Raw genomic sequence first — 20,666 nt, 5'->3', positions numbered from 1 at the left:
CTTTGAACTATCCTTTTTTCCTTCCCAACGTATTTATTCCGATTGTGTACAGTTTGTCGTTATTTGGTCTTGTGCTAAGTCTTATATAAAAATACTTATTTTTATAATACTACTGTGTCGTGTCCATTTGTAGTGCATTCACGGTATTACTGTATGTGGTCATAATTGCTTAACGCACAGCCTCTGAGATAAGCCTGTTCTGCTCTGCCAAGCTACCAAGGGGGTGAGCAGGGGTTATCAAAGGGTGTGATCCCCTTGCCCTGACTAGAAAAGGAGTGTCCCTATTTGTCAGAAGTGTATACCTCTGCCAACTAGAGACAGCCAGTTCTAACAATTTTCTTGTCAGGATTAAATACATTTTTAATTTTCTGAACCCATGAAGGCTTTTTCTCTTCTTTATACCAATAACTCATGTTTTAAAATTAATTCGTAAAGCTTAGAAAAGATCGTAAATAATTTTCCTGTTGTTCCGCTGTTCTGACCAATCCGTGCGCGAAACTCACCAACAAGCCAATCAGGTTAAGCTACGTCACCACCTTGCTCAACCAATGAGAAACCAGTTTTCAGAAATGACCAATCAGCTAACAGCTCGATTTGATCATGTGAACCAATCAGTGTGCTTGCTGTGACGTATGTCAGCCAATCACAGCGCGAACCCTGTGACGTACACTGCCGCTGCAGCGAAGCTGCGCGTGTCAGTGTCACTCCGTAAATTCACCCCTCCCTTACAAAATGTTTTCACAGCACAGGAACGAACGAACGGTGCTCTTAGCAAGGGGGCAATTCTTATAGTATTTTCCTATCTAAAACTAACTAAAAGAATACAAATATTCAAGCAGAACAAGATTTCATTGGTCAACGAATGTCTTCTGATGCGGTCATCTGACTCTCGCATAGCCAGAGTCAAGTTTTTTCTAAAGTGCCATTGTCTATAAGTTAATGTCACCAGCAGCTTCCGAGGAAAGTTACATTTGACAAGTACCAATATCACTTCCTTCGTCCGCTCAAGCTTTTTCCGCTGCCGAATGACAAGTGCGGCCTTGACCATGAAGCAATCTGAACCAAATGTCCTAAGCTTCCACACAGCCTTTGTTCGCAAGCCTTTCTCCAAGAATTAATGTAGAAAACATTTTCACATTCCAGCGTAGCTGTGCAAGGCCCACTTTGGCTAAGCTTTTCGGACGTCCATTTTAGAAGTAGGCCACAAGCCTTTTAGCGTGAGGGTGAGTCTAGTATACAAGGAAACACAAGACAATAATTAATTCAAGAAATGATTATTATTCTGTTACCCACCCCCTCTACTACAATTAACCCATTAGCTATGTTACCTAGTTTTGCATACAAACAAATAAACAAACACAGACACATGAGACGACAATACGTAAACAAAAGCACATTTGAAAGAATGCACATGCTATTATTTTCAAAAACAGCCGCAGTTAATAAATAACAAAACAAGAGACAAAGTAAATATATTATTCGAAGCAAAATGACAAACATGACAAGAGCACAAATGATTAAACCGGCGTGTTGGTGATGGCGTATGCTATTCTAGGTTGAGTCAGTAAACGTGCAAATCATGCGACACACATTAGTAAAAATAAAAATCATGAGAGTTTCATTTGTCACAAACTTTTTAGAAATAAATCTGAAAGTCAGCTCCATCAACAGCATTTTGCTGTAAACAACAGGTATGCAGTGTGCTCATTCTCCCTAAGAAATTAAATGCAAAATAGTCTAATCCATGCTCTCCTAGCGCAGCGCATTGAAGCAAGTCTTAGTGTGTTAGGTTTTTAGCTAACATTTTAACCATTGTGCTGTTTAATCGTATTCTGTGTGGTAATTTTAGATGTGCTGAGCAACAGAGTTCCATTGTCGAAATATACACACTTTTTAGTTAAAGTATCTTTGTCCCTGGATCCCTGCTGAGGGACTATTAGTGACCCTAAAGCATTAACACCACTTCAACTTTGAATTGAGTGGAGTTCTGCGGGGCCATGAAAACTGCTAAATTCCCCCCACTTGTCTACAAAATTGTTAGTAAGTATTTCTCCTTATCGAGGTGATCTAAAACAGTAAACAGTATGAATAGTAAACAGCTGAAAGCCACTCTTAGGTAGGAGGTGAATGTTGAGACCAAATATTTTATTAAGTAAGGCAGTTGTTACATCGACCTTATGACGAACCAGCGTACAGGATAGACAAACTGGTGTTTCCCAGTGGGAGCTATGAGAGGGCACTTTACACCACACCAATACAACTACAGCTTACGGGCCCCACTAAACACACAGTCCAGCTCTTGCATGCAGTAAATAAGAGTTTGAGGTGGGCGAATATCACACAGTCCACCCACACTATGGGATACTGAATAGCTGGGAACCTTTAGGAAAGTCAAGGGATTTGACAGATGGGATATAATAGGTATTTCCTGAGTAGGAGATCTGTGATCACGAGGAGGTGTAGTTCCCTTTACACTATTACAACAAGACTATGACCTAGACGCCACAGAGATGTTTCGATACATGCAAATTAGACATGCACTTCAAGCGGTCATCCCCAGAGGTGGGAAGCTCCCCAAATCCTCTCCACTGGAAGATAGAATCCTTACTGAATATATGAATCGAAAAGTGATCTCTTTGACCTATCAAAATTGATTAATAACACTGCTGGCCCCCTTCTCCAAGTCTGCGAGAATTGGGCACAAGATATGGAGGAGCTGTACAATGAGGACTTGCAAGAAGCATTGGCCTCCCCTAGGAAGATGGCAAGTTCCTCGAGATTCAAATTAGCACAGCTTAAAATATTACATAGAATGTACTTCTCATGCCAAACGCTTGTTAGGATCATCGTCAGGGCAGATCCTAATTGTAGGAGACAATGTAGGCAGGAGGGAAGGTTTTTTCATATAATTTGTGACTGCATGTGTATTAAAAGATGTTGGGGGGAGGTTGTACGCACTTGGGGGAGGTGTTGGGGACAAGATTGGTGCCTGGTGCTAAATGGTGCTTCCTGAACGAATGGGGTGCTACAGACTTAAATAGTAAAGAATGGACCTCTGTAACTCTGGGAATGATAATTGCCAAGCGCATCTTAGCGAAAGCGTGGGGTGCTCCCCAAACGCCAACAACTCGAGTCTGGATACAGAGACATGGACTGGTGCATGTTATCAGAAGAGATTGTATATGAAAGCCGGGGCTGTCCGAGGAAGTGGAATCAGATATGGGGCAAGTGGAATTCATGCAGAGGAGATATATGTATGACACCCCTGCTCGACACTAATCCCAGTGTCAGAAACTAGTAGATCATTACAGAATAGGACATGTAAGAATAGTACAACAATACCAGGCACTTTAACCGTATCGCTGCGGCGGCTTTTCCCGCTGTGTGCGGCTTTTTTCAAATTACCGCGTTACATGACGAGCTCAGCTCGTCATCAGCATACGAGCACCGTAGCTGATGACGAGCTGAGCTTGTCATCAGTATCGAAGGTGTGAAATGTGATTTTTATTGAATCTGCAAATGTTTTCCATTCATTGCGAATAGTAACTCTATATTATGGATGTTTCTTTTGTCATCAATAAAAAGGGTAAAAAAAAAAGTAAGGCAGTTGTTTTTCCAATCTTTATCACAATAAAACATGGAAGCAGACTGTAGTAAACCAACATTTATTTATTTTAGCAATTGTATACAGTTTTTACATGCTGCCTAATGGCCACTTCACAGCAGGTCAGAAGTCAACTTTGCAAATCATCGTTGAAAATGAAAGTTTTACATATAATTCTGAATTGGAGATATTTCTCTTGGTTTCCTGAGGCAGGATAAAGAAAGGTCCAGAACTGGCAAGACAAGAGCTTTATGGAATTTCCTCTGTGTTTAAATGTTTTTAGCTTTTGTGGAATGATCTGCAATGCATTAGAAAACATTGATTTCCTCATTGGTTGCTAAGATTTGGCCTGTTTTTCAGAGTAGGTAGTGTATTTTCTGTGTAGTTCCTTGTTCCTGATACAAATTAACTTCAACGTAATCCTTGTGTGGTGTGGACTTGTTTGAATTCTTTGAAAGTTTGAGAATAGTTCTTGCCACCTGATTTTGTATTGTTTGATGTTTCTTGATTGTAGATGTTTGGAGACTAGCATAAAGACCAGTAGAATAATTCATCAGTGAAATGATTTAACCTCTTAAATCATACTTTACACCAACAATGCGGTGCTCATGGCCCGTACGGCCCGAGTGTGCAGATTCTAATAGATGGCTTTATCTCTTTTATGGACAGGCTGGACCTGTTGGTTAATTTTACTAAGTTATATGTACTAGTGGCCCAGTGGCGGGGCATCGCATGAAAAGTTTTAAAGCGGACTGTCATATTCTGGCTAAGGACTCAGCTTTTCCCTACCTAGGAGTGTTATTTGAATGACCGCCTACAGTGGAGAGCCCTCATAGATGGGAAGCGTAGCAAGCTGAATAAATCCACGGGGCTATTACCAGCTTTCCGAAAAAACAGAGAGGGACCCCTTATAACCAAAGAAATGGGGTTCAAATAATCAATTGAAAACAAAGCTTCCTTTGGTATGCTAAGTTTGCCACATTTAACATAAGTCTGATTTATTGCTGTATGGACTTGAAATTTGTGTATTTCTTATGGTGCTGTTTTTAACAAGTAAATGGTTTTTATATGTTTTTGAAAAAAATAATAAAAGAAAAATATATATTTTCTATTGCTTGTGTATTGGCATTGAGCATATAATTAGACTCCCTTCTTTATAAATAGTGTGGGACTAAGTAGGTGGGTGTTTGTTGCAATTCGCTCATTGAACTTAGCAAACCAAAGGAAGCTTTGTTTTCAATTGGCTATTACCAGCATTGCCAGTAGACTGGGTTCATGGGCACTGGAGGTTATCTTAAAACTGTGTAAATCCAAGGCCATTGCGGAAGTTGCATTTGGAAATGAAGAGTGGGGGTGTATTCCTTTACATAGTTTACAGGTGGTTGAAAATATATTTGTACGTCAGATTCTGAGGCCCCCAAGGTACACCAGCTTGGTTTATCCATGTAGAGCTTGGGGTGGATTACCTGGTAGATCAGGTGGCAATTAAACCATTACTTTGCTGGATAAAGATCTGGTTACGCAAATATAAGGGTTTAAACCGCTTGATTTTAGCAGATTGCTTGGCCAGGGATTAGGGCATTACAATTCTCTGGATAGGTTATATTAAGATAACTGCACAGGCCATAGGAAGGCCAACACAACACTTTATGCCCTGGGGATCTCAATTTTATAAAACATTTACCATAAATGTATCACTACTCAACGTGAAAATAATGAGCTCAATAAACCTTCAGTGAGGGCTTATGCACTGTCAAAGTCTGTGTCAGGATAGAACCATACCTTTGTGTATTTTCCAGCGCCCACAATAGATTTTGAATTTCGTTCTTCAGATTTAATCAACTCCACCACCTTTTAGCCTCACCAGTTGGATTTTTTTCCCTATCCCGAAAAGGCCCATGTGGCTGCAATTTTAGATCTCCTCAGGACATGCTTCATTTTGTTATACTGTGTAAATTATTTTCAGTGCCTAAAAAAGATTACTCCGGCCGTTATTGAAGAGTTTGAAGTTTAGACAGGCAAAAGTGGCACTTTTGCATTTACAGTTGCTACCAAACCCCATACCCTCCTTACTGTGATTAGTTTTTTACGGGCAGCTCATAGATCTAGGCTATCAAGAATTGATTGAACCCTCCCATTGCTTTCTATTTATGAGGCTAATATTGGCATGATGGGGTATATATCCATAGTTTTGTGAGGTTTTTAGTACGTTGCTCTGTCTTAACCTGTTGTGTAGTTTTATGTGTTTGTATTGACTTGCAGAATTGTTTTATTGTATCTTTTTATGGATGTGTTGCCGTCCGAGTAAAGAAGGAATTTATTTATTTGATTTAAGCTCTTGTCAATTCAATGAAATACGATTAGTGAAGGTGAGGTGGGCTTTTCAATAGCATGGATAGGTGCAGTATAGAGATTTTGATCACTGAGATTATCTGTTGTCAGGAGGACATTGCATTATCAAACAGAATTCCAAGCTATTTTAGACTGTGTCAACAGAAACACAGTCGTCCCTCAAGCACAGGCTAAATGAATGGAAGGGTTGGATTAGAGTTAGGCCGGCTGTCGAAGATGAAAACTTCTGTTTTGTCCCCAGTAAGGCAAAGGAAGCTTTCCTTCATCCAGAAGAAAATGTGGCATTGGTTAAATATTTATTAGTTTCTGTATCTAGCTGAGTAAAGATTTGGGATTAGTTAGGGGACATCTAGCACTGGAGTTGGTAGAGATTGATGGCATGAGATAGAGGACACAGATAAACTTTGAATAAAAAAGGTGACATAAAAGATGGACTCTGAGGATACACACATCAGACATATTTGCAGGTGGATCCTCTGGAGCAGATCTTGACTTTTTTCTATTTGATAGGAAGGGGCTGATTCAATGAAGAGCAGCTCTTAACAGTACCAACGAATCCATCCATGATCTAAAATACTTTGTTGACATTTTCATAAGCCACACTGACCAGTCCAGAAGGATCAGCACTGCAGGCTGGTTCGTGTCCAGAGCTGAAAGGATTCAGCCACTGACATTTATTAGCACTGATTCTATGCCTTCTTCCAGGCCTCAATACAGATAAAGCTTTATAACAAAGGCCAAAGTTTTCCAGATGACCTTGGAGTGGTTTAGTGACAAAACTTTTCATTATCTTACTAATGAATACAAGATTTTAAAATAGCTAAGACATAGGGGTGTGCTGAAGGTTTATTTGGCAGAGAAGTATGAATTGCTTGTTTGAAATGGGTTAGAACAGGTTCCATTAGGCAATGATAAAATCAACAAAATATGACACCAGTAAGTGAAAATGTCCTTGATCTGTCATACCGTACAAGGCCAGGATGTTGGACACTGTAATCTTAGTTGCTGAGTCTACAATTTGAATCTTTTTTATAGATAGGAATCTGCAGAACTTAATAAAATCTCATGATCCTCCGACACATTTAGTTGTTTACATTTCATAGAAATAGTTTGTTGCATCCTGGGAGTGTGTTTTTTAAATAACTTTTCTGCAGCATGCAGTGGATTGAGAATATACAGCAATACAATTCATCGGTTACAAGTGTTGGCAAAGTTTATAGATCTGACCTTGACAATTGGGTGCATCAGTGGACAGTAGAACATTACATTGTCAAATAGGATTCCAAACTTTTTTTAGATTTTGTTGTCAGTGATGACAATTATCCTGCAAGCACAGGCCGGACAATGGAAGTGTTTTATTATAGAGTTAAGCCCATTGTCGAAGATGAGAGCCTCTGTTTTGTCCCGAAGGAGGCAAGGGAGGCTTTTCTACATCCATGAAAATATTTGACAATATTTATAGTTCTAAGGTCAGTCGTGTCTGTGTCTAGTTGAAGAAAGATGTGGGATTCATTAGTGTACATCTAGAACTGTTGGTATATGTTGATGACATGAGATAGAGGACACAGATAAGCATTGAATAAAATAGGTGACATAAAAGATGGACCTTGAGGAAACTCACATTGTATGTTTCCACATGGATTCTCATGAGATTGTAATTTTTTTTCCTATTTGATAGGAAAGAGCTGATTCAATCCAGAGCAGCTTCTAACAATGGCAACTAATCCTTTGGCGATACAAAATACTTTGATGAGGCACAGCATCATAAGCCACACTGACAAGTCAAGAAGGATCAGCACTACTGGCTGGTTCATGTCCAGAGCTGAAAGGATTGAGTCACAGACATTTATTTTCACTGATTCTGTGACTTTTCATGGCCTAAATCCAGATTACCTTTTATGTAGGCCATTGTTTTCCAGATCACCTTAAAGTGGTTTAATGACATCCCTTTTTCAGAATCTTGCTAATGAATGCAAGCTTTGAAATTATCATAAAGTTAGCTAAGATATGGGGATGTGCTAAAGGTTTGTTTGGCAGAGAAGTATAAGTCACTTGTATTAAATGGTTCGAACAGTTTACATTTGGAAGTAGGCACTGATAAAATCAACAACATATGGAACCAGTAGTGCTGCATAAGGCCAAGATATTTGACGTTGTGATCTTAGATCTGTTTATAGACAGGAATCCACAGACCGTAATAGAATCACATGATCCCCAGACACATTTAGTTGTTTAATTTTCATTGAAACAGTTTGTAGGATTTTGCCAGAGTTCCTTTTGAGCCAAGACTTTTGTAGCAAGCAGAAGATTGAGAATTTGTAGCAATAGAATTCATCAGTTACAAGCAAGCATTGGCTTAGTATATAGGTCTGGCCTTGGCAACTGAGTCCAATATATATATCATGTGATCAAGTCCCCAAGGAGGGATGAAACGCGTTATGGCTGCCGTTTGTCTGTGAAAAGATCCTGAATAAACAAATGGGTATTTAATGAGAATCCTGTGGTTCGTGCTCTTTCTGTTCCGGCTGTGAAAACTGGGAAGAAGAATGCTTTTATATATATATATATATATATATATATATATTCACTGAAAAAACCATAGGTTTCACACCAGTTATAGTTACCTGGAAATTTTACTGACATAAACCCATTGAAATTACACGTTATAGTTAGTTTGACTCACTATAACTTGCGCGTGCAATGCACTGCTGATGACGTCACATATTACATCACTCATGACATGGTCAGTGACATCACTCATGACATCACTGATGAGACCATCCTTGTGACAGAGTGACAGACCTCCTTTCACTGTAATGTAACCCTGGAAACACATATTCCAAAATAGAAACATTTTTAAAAAAAATGGAGATACCCATACCAGTTACAACAACCAATTCACGCACGCGCAAGTTATAGTGAGTCCAACTAACTATAACGTGTAATTTGGTTTTATGTCAGTAAAATTTCCAGGTAACTATAACTGGTGTGAAACCTATGGTTTTTTCAGTGAATTTAATAGGTTTTTTAAATGCTAATTCCTCACTATAACTGGTGTGAAACCTATGGTTTTTTCAGTGAGTTTCAATGGTTTTTTAATAGCAAATATTTATAGGTATAAAAAGTGTAAAATTTTAAAACAAATGTTATATTGTATAAATATGTTAACTTTTTTTATTTTTTTTGACCCCGAGGCGCTCCCGGGGCGCGTACCAGTGAACGCACCGGTAAGCGCAATGTTACGGCGAGCGTCCGGATAGCGCTATTGCCGCGAACGAAAACCACATTGTGACTTATCGTGTAGCCGCCACGCCACGCCTGGCGTCATAAGACACGTATCGCGTAGCCGCGAGATGCGTCTTATGACGCACCGCGTAAGCGCCCAAGCGTATACGATCGCGCAACGTAAGCGCCCCTACGCGCCCCGGGACGCGCCCAAGGGTGCGTAGCGTAAGCGCGTCAAGCCATGTGACTTTAAAATAACACTTTTCATTGGTTCAGAAGGTTTTTTTTTCAAAATTTTGAGAAACCCACCCATTTCTCCCACTATTGATTTGCACTTGGAGAGAGCAAGAGGTGATCTGTGTATTTTCTCATAATTTTCCTGATCTACAGCAATGGCTGCAAGGGAGTCATCCAGCAGTGATTCAGATGCTTTTTTGCCTGAGGACCCTCCACTCCAGAAAAAAAAGACCCACTTCATCTGGAAATTTTATGACATCCCTGAAGGACAAAAAAAAGTTAATGCTGGTAAAGTAACCTGCAAAATATGTGACAGTATTTTATCCAGAGACAATCCTCAAAAAAAATATAGCTTTGGAAATGCCAATTTAATTAGGCATGTCAAAAGAAGACACCCAAATATTTATTCCAGGGAGAGTGTCAGGGAGCTGGCACAGAATTTACCAAGAGGTGGCGGCAGCACCTCCACTGGTGGAGCAACACCTTCAGGAACAACACGTGAAAGAATGGTCCCTAACGTACAGCCGGTCTTTGCAGGCATTAAATTTCTATGCGTGGACTGTGACGAACTGCTCTGTTATGGGGAGCAGAGCGTTGAAATCATTGCTATAAAGAGACAGGAACACCGCTGCTCTCCCAGACCCTAAATTTTCCAATTTTTTTGCTCCTGTTGAGCAGTTTTTGAATCCCTGTTTTTGTTTTTCCCCTGAAAAAAATCCAAAAAAATATCAAATCGTTTTAAAAAGTATATAAAAATATAAAACAACAAAAACAAAAAAAAGTTCTTTTCAGAACTACCTCCAATTTATTAAAAAATGCTATTTTTTTTTTTAAAAGTGTCGTTCTTTTTTCTCCATGGTACGCTCCCCGGTACGCGTACCGGGCGCTCCCCCCGCAAAAATCGAAAAATTTTATTTGTCCTACGGGACCCTTTTTTTGCCCCCACATCAAACCTAAGGGGGTCAGGGGGGGGTGTACCCTGCCCCCTTTTGCTCATTTCCCCCTTTGATTTTTGCCACCTCTTGTGTCTCAATCCTACCGAGACACAAGATGGCGGCCGCTCCGGACTGTTTCGAATGTTTACAGACACCCGACAGCCAATCAGCTTTCCACGCGCAAGTTGCGTGGCGCGCCCGGTACGCGCCCCGGTGCGCGTACCGGGGCGCTGCTATAGATATATATATTTTTTTGAACCTAAATTACTCAAAATCCACTGGAGCACATATCTTGAGACATAGCAAAGGCACATCGGGCTACCAGTCCCTACAATTTTGCCAAGTTTGGTGTTAATCCATTCAGCCGTTCGGGCTAAAAGTGAGGTCGACCGTCCTATGGAAATTAACATGGGGAAAACGCGTTTTGGGACCCCCCTTTTATTTCGGCCCCCGCTTGACGCATCCCCCCCAAACTTTTAGGGAAGGACCGGAGCTCGGCGAGGCCATTTTGAGGAAATTTTCAGGCAGATTCGTCATTCGGCGCCAAAGTTATTCCAAATAGAATTTTGAGATTTAACATTGAAAAAAATCCTAACTATAACTACCTACTGGCGACCGCCAGTAGGTTATATATATATATATATATATATATATATATATATATATATATATATATATATATATATATATATATATATATATATATATATATATATATATATATATATATATATATATTCATACATATATGTATACACATACATACATATATACATTCATACATATATACATATATTTACACACATACATACATATATACATTCACACACACATATATATATACATATGTATATACATACATACATATATATACATTATATATAGATACACACACACACATATATATATATATATATATATATATATATATATATATTTATTTATTTATAAAGTTTTATATAGCGCAAACTTGACCAAAGAGGGTATCAGAACGCTTTACATTTAGGATTGTTGCCTTACAAGTTACATCAGATACAGGAGCATAGTAATGCACAGTACACATAAACAATGTTTCAATATTTCGTAGGAGGGAGAGGAGGAAGGAGTATTAGCGGGGAGACAAGGAGGAACAATGCCCAATGTCTGGCTGGGTAGGTGACGGTCAAGGAGGAAACCAAGGCCAATCTCCTCATTAGCTGTCAAGCAGGTCCACCGGGCATCAGCCATGTTGCACAGGTCTCAGCGATCAGGAAAAAACAGTTTTTAGTTTATTTTATTTGCGAAGGTTATATAGCGTTATCTAGACCCGGAGGTATCAGAGCGCATAACCAGGGGAACATTGCATTGAAAGGTACAGCAAAAGGATTATAAAGCGCTGACTAGACCTGTAGGTATCAGAGCGCTATAACAGAGGAATGATGTGTTACAAATTACATCAGTTACAATAACATAGTGATGTACAGTAAACAAACAACAAGGTTGAGAGAATTTATAGCAAGGGAGGGGAGGAAGGAGCCATAGCAGAGAGACGAGGAAGAACTGTGTCCAATGTCTGGAGAGACAAATAGAGAGGGAAAGGGGAGAGGTGGAGTGAGAAGGGAGAGGACGAGGGGGAAGACGGAAAAGAGATAAAGGGAAAGTCAGCCCAAAGTGGGTAGGTGACAGCTAGGGAGATAATCCAAAGCCAGTCTCCTCTATAGCACTCTCGGAAGCTCCAACAGGCATCGGTCCGACAGTTGGAAAGAAAGGTGACGAGGAGAAAGCAGAGTGCCAGAAATACGATGAGGGGGGTGGGCAAGACAGGAAGAAGGGGAGAAACTGTGCCCAAGGTCTGGCTAGGCAGGTGACGATCAGGGGATGAACCAAGGCCGATCTCCTCATTAGCTGAACATAGCAGCTCCACCGGGCGTCGGACAAAATGCTCGGACTCCGCTGTCAGGGTAGAGATCATGTGTACTCCGGGCGAGACAAGTAGAGAGGGAAGGAGGAGAGGGGGAGTGAGAATGGAGTGGATGAGGGTGTAAGATGGAATAAGAGTTTAAAGGGAATGTCGACCCAAAGCCCGGGAGGGTAGGTGACGGCCAGGGAGAAAATCCAAAGCCAGTCTCCCCTATAACTATCTAGGAAGCTCCAACGGTCATAGGTCAGAAAGATGAAAAGAAAGGAGACAAGGAAAAGGCAGAATGTCAGAAATACGCAGAAGGGGGAGGGAAAGACAGGGAGAAGGAGAGAACACTGTGTCCAGTGTCCAGCAAGGCAGGTGACGGTCAGGGGATGAACCAAGGCCGATCTCCTCAATTAGCTGACCAGAGCAGCATACGTCTCAAAAATGAAATAAAGAAAGTATACCACCATCTTCATTTATGGAAAACATATAGCCTGTATGGACATATGCGTGCAAGAAAATTTTAATTTGAAAACAATTATTATTGTATATAATTTTAATAGAACTGTATGCATCCTTCTTAACAGGGATATGTAATAGGAAGAGACATAGAAACCCATTTTAGTTTTAATGCACATCACAAGAAAATCTGATTTGCATTAGTTCAAACAAAGGGCCTGTGTTCGGTTACATTCATTCAGACACAAAGATGAGATTAAACCTAAATGAAGAACAAAGGATAGAAAGGGAAAAAAGACATCAGCTGTGTTAGCAGGTTGCACTGACCTAAGCCTGCCTGAAAAAGGAAGAGGAAAACAGAAAATTAAGGCTGGGTAGCTTTATGCAAGACTTATGTAGGATAACAAATCTGGCTATATGCTGCCTGGTAGGTGTACTCTGAAGAGTTACGCAATGCCACAATGAACTTATAGGTCACCTGAAATCTAATTTGTGCTGTGATGAAGTATTCATCAGGTAAAAAGAGATATGTAGCTATGAGTGAACAGTTTAGTAAATTTGTTGTGCGCTCATTGCTTTCATCATAGGGCGGATAAGAAAAATTGTTTAAGAGAATAAATAAGTTAATCTGGCATTAATTTGTGCTCCTCCTCCCGACGTGGCTCTGGTACTGTTCCTTTACACACCTGCTCCTGGTATGCACTCCTCATCCTCTCCATTCCTTGTCCCTAGAATAGTTCCATTTAATGTTCCCACTTTTCTGAGCTCACAGTTTTTAGGCCTTGTCTATACAGCGCATGCACTGTGCTGAGAAATGTATTGTTTACTATTCAGTAGAATTATGAACCCACCCACAGAATACATTTAATTGCTTTTGTTGTCAGTCTCAATTATTCTTTTGATTGCTTAGCTTCCATGGCCTTCCTTCCTTTCTTGTTTTAGCTCCTCCCTGGAGCATGGGTCAAGTACATGTGTTCTTCCTCATCACTCTACACAACTCCACTCTATACCTCTCCACTCTATGCCGCTCCACTTCACGCCATTCTACTCAGCACCACTCCATTCTACTCTATGCTACTCAACTCAATATAATGCCACTCTATGGCACTTTATCACTCTACTCTATTCCACTCTATGCCACTCCAATCTACACCAATCTACTCTACAGGATGCCACTCTACTCTACACGATTCCTCTCCGCTTTACACTGCTCCACTCTATTCTGTGACCTTCAATCTACTCTACGCCATTCCACTTTACACCACTCCACTCCACCCTATGCAATTTCACTCCACTCTACGCAACTTCACTCTACCCTACGCTACTCCATTCCACCCAATGCCACTCCACCCTACACCAATCTGCTCTGTGTCACTCTCCTCTATGCCATTCCAATCCATTCTACACCTCTCCACTGTATGCCACTCCACATCAGTCTACTGTACTCCACTCTAATCTACCCCACTCCATTCCAAATGTCTCTATGCCACTCCACTCCACACAATGCCACCTTATGGCACTCTATGCCAGTTCACTCTACACCACTTTATGCCACTCTCCTCTATGCCTCTGTACTCCATGTCACTCCACTCCATCCCACTCTACACCACTCTACTCTACACCAGACCATTCCATGCTACGCCACTCCACTCTATGGCACTTTACCCTATGCCACTCCACTCCACTGTACGTCACTCAAAACTACCCCACACCATGCCACTCCACTCTACTCAATGCCACTCTACTCGACTCCACTCTACTCCACACCGCTCTATGCCATTATACTCTACGCCACTCCATGCTATGCCACTCCACTCTGTACCAATATAATCTACGGCACTCCATTCCATGCCAGTGCACTCTTCAGTCTATGCAACTCCACTCTATGCCACTCTGTTCAACGCCACTCTATTCCACTCCTCTCCATTCCACTCACCGCAATGCTACTCTATGGCACACAACGCTACTCCACTCTACACCACTCTGCTGTATGAAACTCTACTCTACACCACAATACTCAGTGCCAATCCACTGAACACCACTCTACTCTATGCCATTCCACTCTGTGCCAGTTTATGGCACTCTATGCCACTCTATCCCACTCTATGCCACTCAGCTCTACACTCATGCCACTCTACTCTATTCTATGCTACTCTGCATCACTGTACTGCACTCCACTCCGTGCCCTTCCTTTTCAGGCCATCCTCTCTACTCCACTCCACTCGACTCTATGCCTCTCTACTCTACTCCACTTTGTGCTACTCTGCACCACTACATACCACTCTGCCCCATGCCACTGTAATCCACTCTACTCTATGCCATCCTACTCTTCCCCGTTCTAACTTTCAGCCATGCTGAATGCAGCCACAGTGCTGCACAACATGATTAAAAGACGTTGGTAAAGCCAATATCTTTCACATATGCAAGACCTATTGGCTCTGTAAATGTTTGTTGCCAAATGGTCCCCTACTTTGCCTCCATTCCTCCTGCTCTCTATTGAGCCCTTCCTTCTCCACTCTCAATCCTGTCCTCTTTTACTCAAGCTCCGCTCCTTCCAAAACACACTTCCTTCAATCTACAGCCGTGGCTTTTTTCTCCTTGCTGCACCACCCTGCGTCTGGGACCCGTAGCATTTTCAACTCCAAATAACCGGTAATGTTGTGCTGCCTACCATCACCCCTTCTGGGTGCCTCCCCCTCTCTTGAACTGTTGCTTTCTCACCGTCGCATCAGCGAAAAGAAAGTATGATCCAAATCAATGGTAAATATTTTTTTTAATATTATGTGCATGTTATTATTTGTCTCTTATTACTAATACCCCTTGTTGAAGTAAGACTTCCTATTTTACACTCATTTACTAATTCATGCAACACACAATATGATGATGTTGTTATATATTTTAGACCGCTAGGTGAGGATGATATAGTCATTGACCCTTTGGAACTGCTTGGGAGAAGAATCGACTTTCAGATTCATATTTTACGATGCCTTGGAGTTAGATGGGTAAAAGAAGATGCAAACAGAGGAATTCAGATAGGGTAAAGTAAATATTATGCAAGAGCATTAAAGTAAATCTAACATAATATCCATGTAATGTATTGTTTGTTTCAGCTCTATACTTCAATTCATATTTTGCCTCACTTTATCCTGCCTATTCCTTGATTGTTGCTTCTGCCAACTGCCCTACCAACTATCTAATAATTTTTTTGCTACGTGCTTATAACAGCTTAATTTTTGGTACTTTTTCTATCTTATAGTTTTTCACCACGTCCTTCATTCTGATCATTTTTGCCAATAACACCACAGAAGCTGACTACACTGTTCAGTAGAACACAAGGAAGATAATATTAAGATTAATACAGGAAAATTATATTTTCATTGGAAAAGAAAAATTGTGTCAATCAAAAGAATACCACAGTATAATAAACGTGATACTTGCCAGTCCCCCATTGTTGGTCATGGGGCCTTTCATCATACTGACAGCAAACCATTAAAATCAGCCTCTCACCTATGAACCAGTGAACCTCCCGAGAAGGCATAACTACCAGGCAGGACACTTGCACATTACCACTTTCTGTGCTTGACAAAATGCCATCTTCAAAGGCCAGTTGACAAAGCACCATCTTCAAAGGTCCATCTCTGATCCTGCACCCTTCACACATTATTATACATTGATCTAGCTAGATTGCTCCATGTTTGTCACGCTAATTTCTTCCTCAGAATAATTAAAGAAGTAAGGAAAGCTTCAATATCTATGTCATCATCACGACCCAAAGACCATCATCGCCAGTTGCTATCTGTGTGTATAGCACATCTTCCCAGGATCCCAAGTTGTCAAGCACCAACTTTGCCATCTAATCAATTACCAAATATTTGCGATCAGTGGTTATGATTACATAAAGGTGATGACTCACGATACAACCACAATCTGATGATTACCAATGATTATCTTGGTGTTTATGCATGATAGAACATTCTAAAGCTTATGAACCCACCATCTCACTCAGGTGCCTCTACTCCATCACCGCAAGCACAGGCACCCATTGAGTCCCTCCTCACACAGACATGTAGCCCACTGTTATTGATCTTTATGCTTGGCTTGATGGCTTTAATTCCCACTTTCCCCCTGCAGTTTTCCAGTATGCCTCTGGCCTGCTGGTCAGTCCTGAGAACATCTGGATTGTACATGTCCTCCCTCTTTACTCCTGGTAGCATGTCAATCTCATCCCACAGGCAAAACATGAAAGCCCAGCCCCTTCTCCTGCCCTTTAATTTAGGACCATCTCCTGCTTCTACAGTTAAATGCAGGTCTTTAACCCCTTCGCTGCTAGGCCTTTTCCCCCTCCTGTGCTAAGGCTTTTTTTGGCGTTTTGTGGTAGTGCGCTTAGGCCCTTGTAACTTTTTGACCACATAAGGTATCCACGCCAAATTTGCGTCCTTTTCTTCCAACATCATGTGGATTCTAAAGGCGCCCAGGGTTTGTGGATTCCCTTGGAGGGGTCCCAGAAATTAACCAAAATATAGTGATTTTTTTTTTTTTTTGAAAAATGGGAAAAACGGGCTGCAAATGAAAGCCTCTGGGTTTTTCCCTGAAAAAGTTATCAAAAAAGAGTTTGTGGGGCTGAAATCTCCATTTTCTCAGCTTTTAGGGAATGACAGTCTTTTGTCAGACAACCGACATTTTTCACACAGTTTTGGCATTTTTCTGGGACATAGCCTATTTTTGCTATTTTTAGAGCTTTCCACCTCCTTCCAGTTAATGGTAGAAATGAGTTTAAAAGCAATAATGGATCCTTTAAAACTGTACATTTTCAAAAAGTAGACAAAATTCTGAATTCAGAAAGGGGTCATTTGTCTAAATCCATGAAGGTTTCTTTACAGAAACTAACAGTTAAATATTGGAATCATTGAAAATTTGTTGAAAAAAACAGCCTTTTGTCTCAACGTTTTCACCTATAACTTTTTCTAATTTTGACAGCTCTTGGAAAGCAATATACCGTTACATCCGTTAGACCTTCCTGGTTGTGGGGATATATAGGACATTTAGTTTCACCAAGAACCCGAGGAACCCAGATCCAAAAACTGAGCAGCAACTTGCAATGGTATTTTTTTATTTACTGGGTATAGAGCACCTTGTCTTGGAAAATGTATACATGGAAAAATCTGTATGAAAGACACCTATGTATTTCTGAATTGGGTACAAATTATAGAGTGCAGAAACAGTATATAATTGCTAATTTTCAAAATTGGGAATACTCATACTAGCATGAGAATTATTGGTCATTTTTCAAAAATATTGTTTTTTTTACACAATGTCTTTCATTGAAAGGGAGAAATGCATGAAAGCTCAATTGGTAATAACAGTTGATTTACAAATCTGAATTACCCCAAGTCTCCCGATAAAAACGGTACCTCACTTGTGTGGGTCGGCCTTGTGCCTGTGACAGGAAACGGCGCAAAATGCAACGTGGTCACACCTAAATTTTGCAGTTACAAACTGACCCTTTTTTGGCAAAGTGCCTACCTGTAGTTTTTGCACCCTAGCTCTGGCGGCACCTAGGGAAACCTAGCAAACCTATACGTTTTTTAAAAGTAGACACCCAGGGAAATTCAGGATGGGGTGACTCGACTGCCTACCACCAGGTTTTGTTACCCAGAAACCCTTGCAAAGCTAAGAATTAGACCAAAAAAACACATTTTCCTCACATTTCTGTGGTGGAAAGTTCTGGAATCTGCGTGGATCAACAAATTTCCACCCACCCAGCGTTTCCCCAGGTCTCCCAAAAAAAACGGTACCTCACTTGCGTGGGTAGGCATAGTGGCTGCGACACGAAACAGCGCAAAACGCAACATGGTCGCACCTCAATTTCCCGGTGAAATCTTGCGCTCTTTGGACAAAGAGACTACCTTTTGTTTTTGAGCCCTAGCTCTGCCAGCACCTAAGGAAACCTAGCAAACCTATACATTTTTGAAAAGTAGACACCCAGGGGAATTCAGGATGGGGTGACTCGACTGCCTAACACCAGGTTTTGTTACCCAGAATCCCTTGCGAAGCTAAAAATTTGACAAAAAAAACACATTTTCCTCACATTTCTGTGGTGGGAAGTTCTGGAATCTGCGTGGATCAACAAATTTGCACCCACCCAGCGTTCCCCCAGGTCTCCCGAAAAAAATGGTACCTCACTTGCGTTGTTAGGCATAGTGGCTGCGACATGAAACAGCGCAAAACGTAATGTGGTCACACCTCAATTTCCCAGTGAAATTTTGCGCTTTCTGGACAAAGAGACTACCTTTTGTTTTTGCGCCCTAGCTCTGCCAGCACCTAGGGAAACCTAGCAAACCTATACATTTTTTAAAACTAGACACCCAGGGGAATTCAGGATGGGGTGACTTGTCTGCCTACACCCAGGTTTTGTTACCCAGAATACCTTGCAAAGCTAAGATTTTGACAAAAAAAACAAATTTTCCTCATATTTCTGTGGTGGAAAGTTCTGGAATCTGCGTGGATCAACAAATTTCCACCCACCCAGCGTTCCCCCAGGTCTCCTGAAACAAATGGTACCTCACTTGCATGGGTAGGCATAGTGGCTGCGACATGAAACAGCGCAAAACGCAACATGGTTGCACCTCAATTTCCCAGTGAAATCTTGCACTTTTTGGACAAAAAGACTACCTTTTGTTTTTGCGCCCTAGCTCTGCCAGCACCTAGGGAAACCTAGCAAACCTATACATTTTTTAAAACAAGACACCGAGGGGAATTGAGAATGGAGTGACTCGACTGCCTACCACCAGGTTTTGTTACCCAGAATCCCTTGCAAAGTTAAGAATTTGACAAAAAAACACATTTTCCTCACATGTCTGTGGTGGAAAGTTCTGGAATCTGCGTGGATCAACAAATTTCCACCCACCCAGCGTTCCCCCAGGTCTCCCAAAAAAAATGGTACCTCACTTGCGTGGGTAGGCATAGTGGCTGCCACATGAAACCGCGCAAAACGCAACATGGTCGAATCTCAATTTCCCAGTGAAATCTTGCACTTTTTGGACAAAAAGACTACCTTTTGTTTTTGCTCCCTAGCTCTGCTAGCACCTAGAGAAACCTAGCAAACCTATACATTTTTGAAAACTAAACACCCAGGGGAATTCAGGATGGGGTGACTCGTCTGCCTACCCCCAGGTTTTGTTACCCAGAATACCTTGCAAATCTAAGATTTTGACAAAAAAACACATTTTCCTCACATTTCTGTGGTGAAAAGTTCTGGAATCTGCGTGGATCAACAAATTTCCACCCACCCAGCGTTCCCCCAGGTCTCCCAAAAAAAAAAGGTACCTCACTTGCGTGGGTAGGCATAGTGGCTGCGACATGAAACAGCGCAAAACGCAACATGGTCGCACCTCAATTTCCCAGTGAAATCTTGCACCTTTTGGACAAAAAGACTACCTTTTGTTTTTGCGCCCTAGCTCTGCCAGCACCTAGGGAAACCTAGCAAACCTATACATTTTTAAAAACTAGACACCCAGGGGAATTCAGGAGGGGGTGACTCGTCTGCCTACCCCCAGGTTTTGTTACCCAGAATCCCTTGCAAACCTAAACATTTGACAAAAAAAAACAAATTTTCCTCATATTTCTGTGGTGGAAAGTTCTGGAATCTGCGTGGATCAACAAATTTCAACCCACCCAGCGTTCCCCCTGGTCTCCTGAAAAAAATGGTACCTCACTTGCGTGGGTAGGCATAGTGGCTGCGACATGAAACAGCTAAAAACGCAACATGGTCGCACCTCAATTTCCCAGTGAAATCTTGCACTTTTTGGACAAAAAGACTACCTTTTGTTTTTGCGCCCTAGCTCTGCCAGCACCTAAGGAAACCTAGCAAACCTATACATTTTTGAAAACTAGACACCCAGGGGAATTCAGGATGGGGTGACTCGTCTGCCTACCCCCAGGTTTTGTTACCCAGAATCCCTTGCAAACC

At 41.3% G+C, this 20,666-nt stretch overlaps 1 protein-coding gene across 1 annotated transcript in view; it reads left to right on the top strand.

Moving 5' to 3' along the window:
* Positions 1-20,666, top strand: part of LOC147708518 (kinesin-like protein KIF28) — a 685,351-nt gene that overhangs the window by 460,389 nt on the left and 204,296 nt on the right. The window contains exon 17 of the mRNA XM_086927203.1: positions 15,600-15,734. Coding sequence (XP_086783329.1) covers positions 15,600-15,734 — 135 coding nt within the window. The remainder of the gene's footprint in view (positions 1-15,599; positions 15,735-20,666) is intronic.

This window comes from Lissotriton vulgaris, chromosome 6 (genome assembly GCF_964263255.1).
Source record: "Lissotriton vulgaris chromosome 6, aLisVul1.2, whole genome shotgun sequence".
Lineage (NCBI taxonomy): Eukaryota > Metazoa > Chordata > Amphibia > Caudata > Salamandridae > Lissotriton > Lissotriton vulgaris.
The sequence above is the reverse complement of the archived record's forward strand: the minus strand, read 5'-3'. Positions and strand labels throughout refer to the sequence as shown.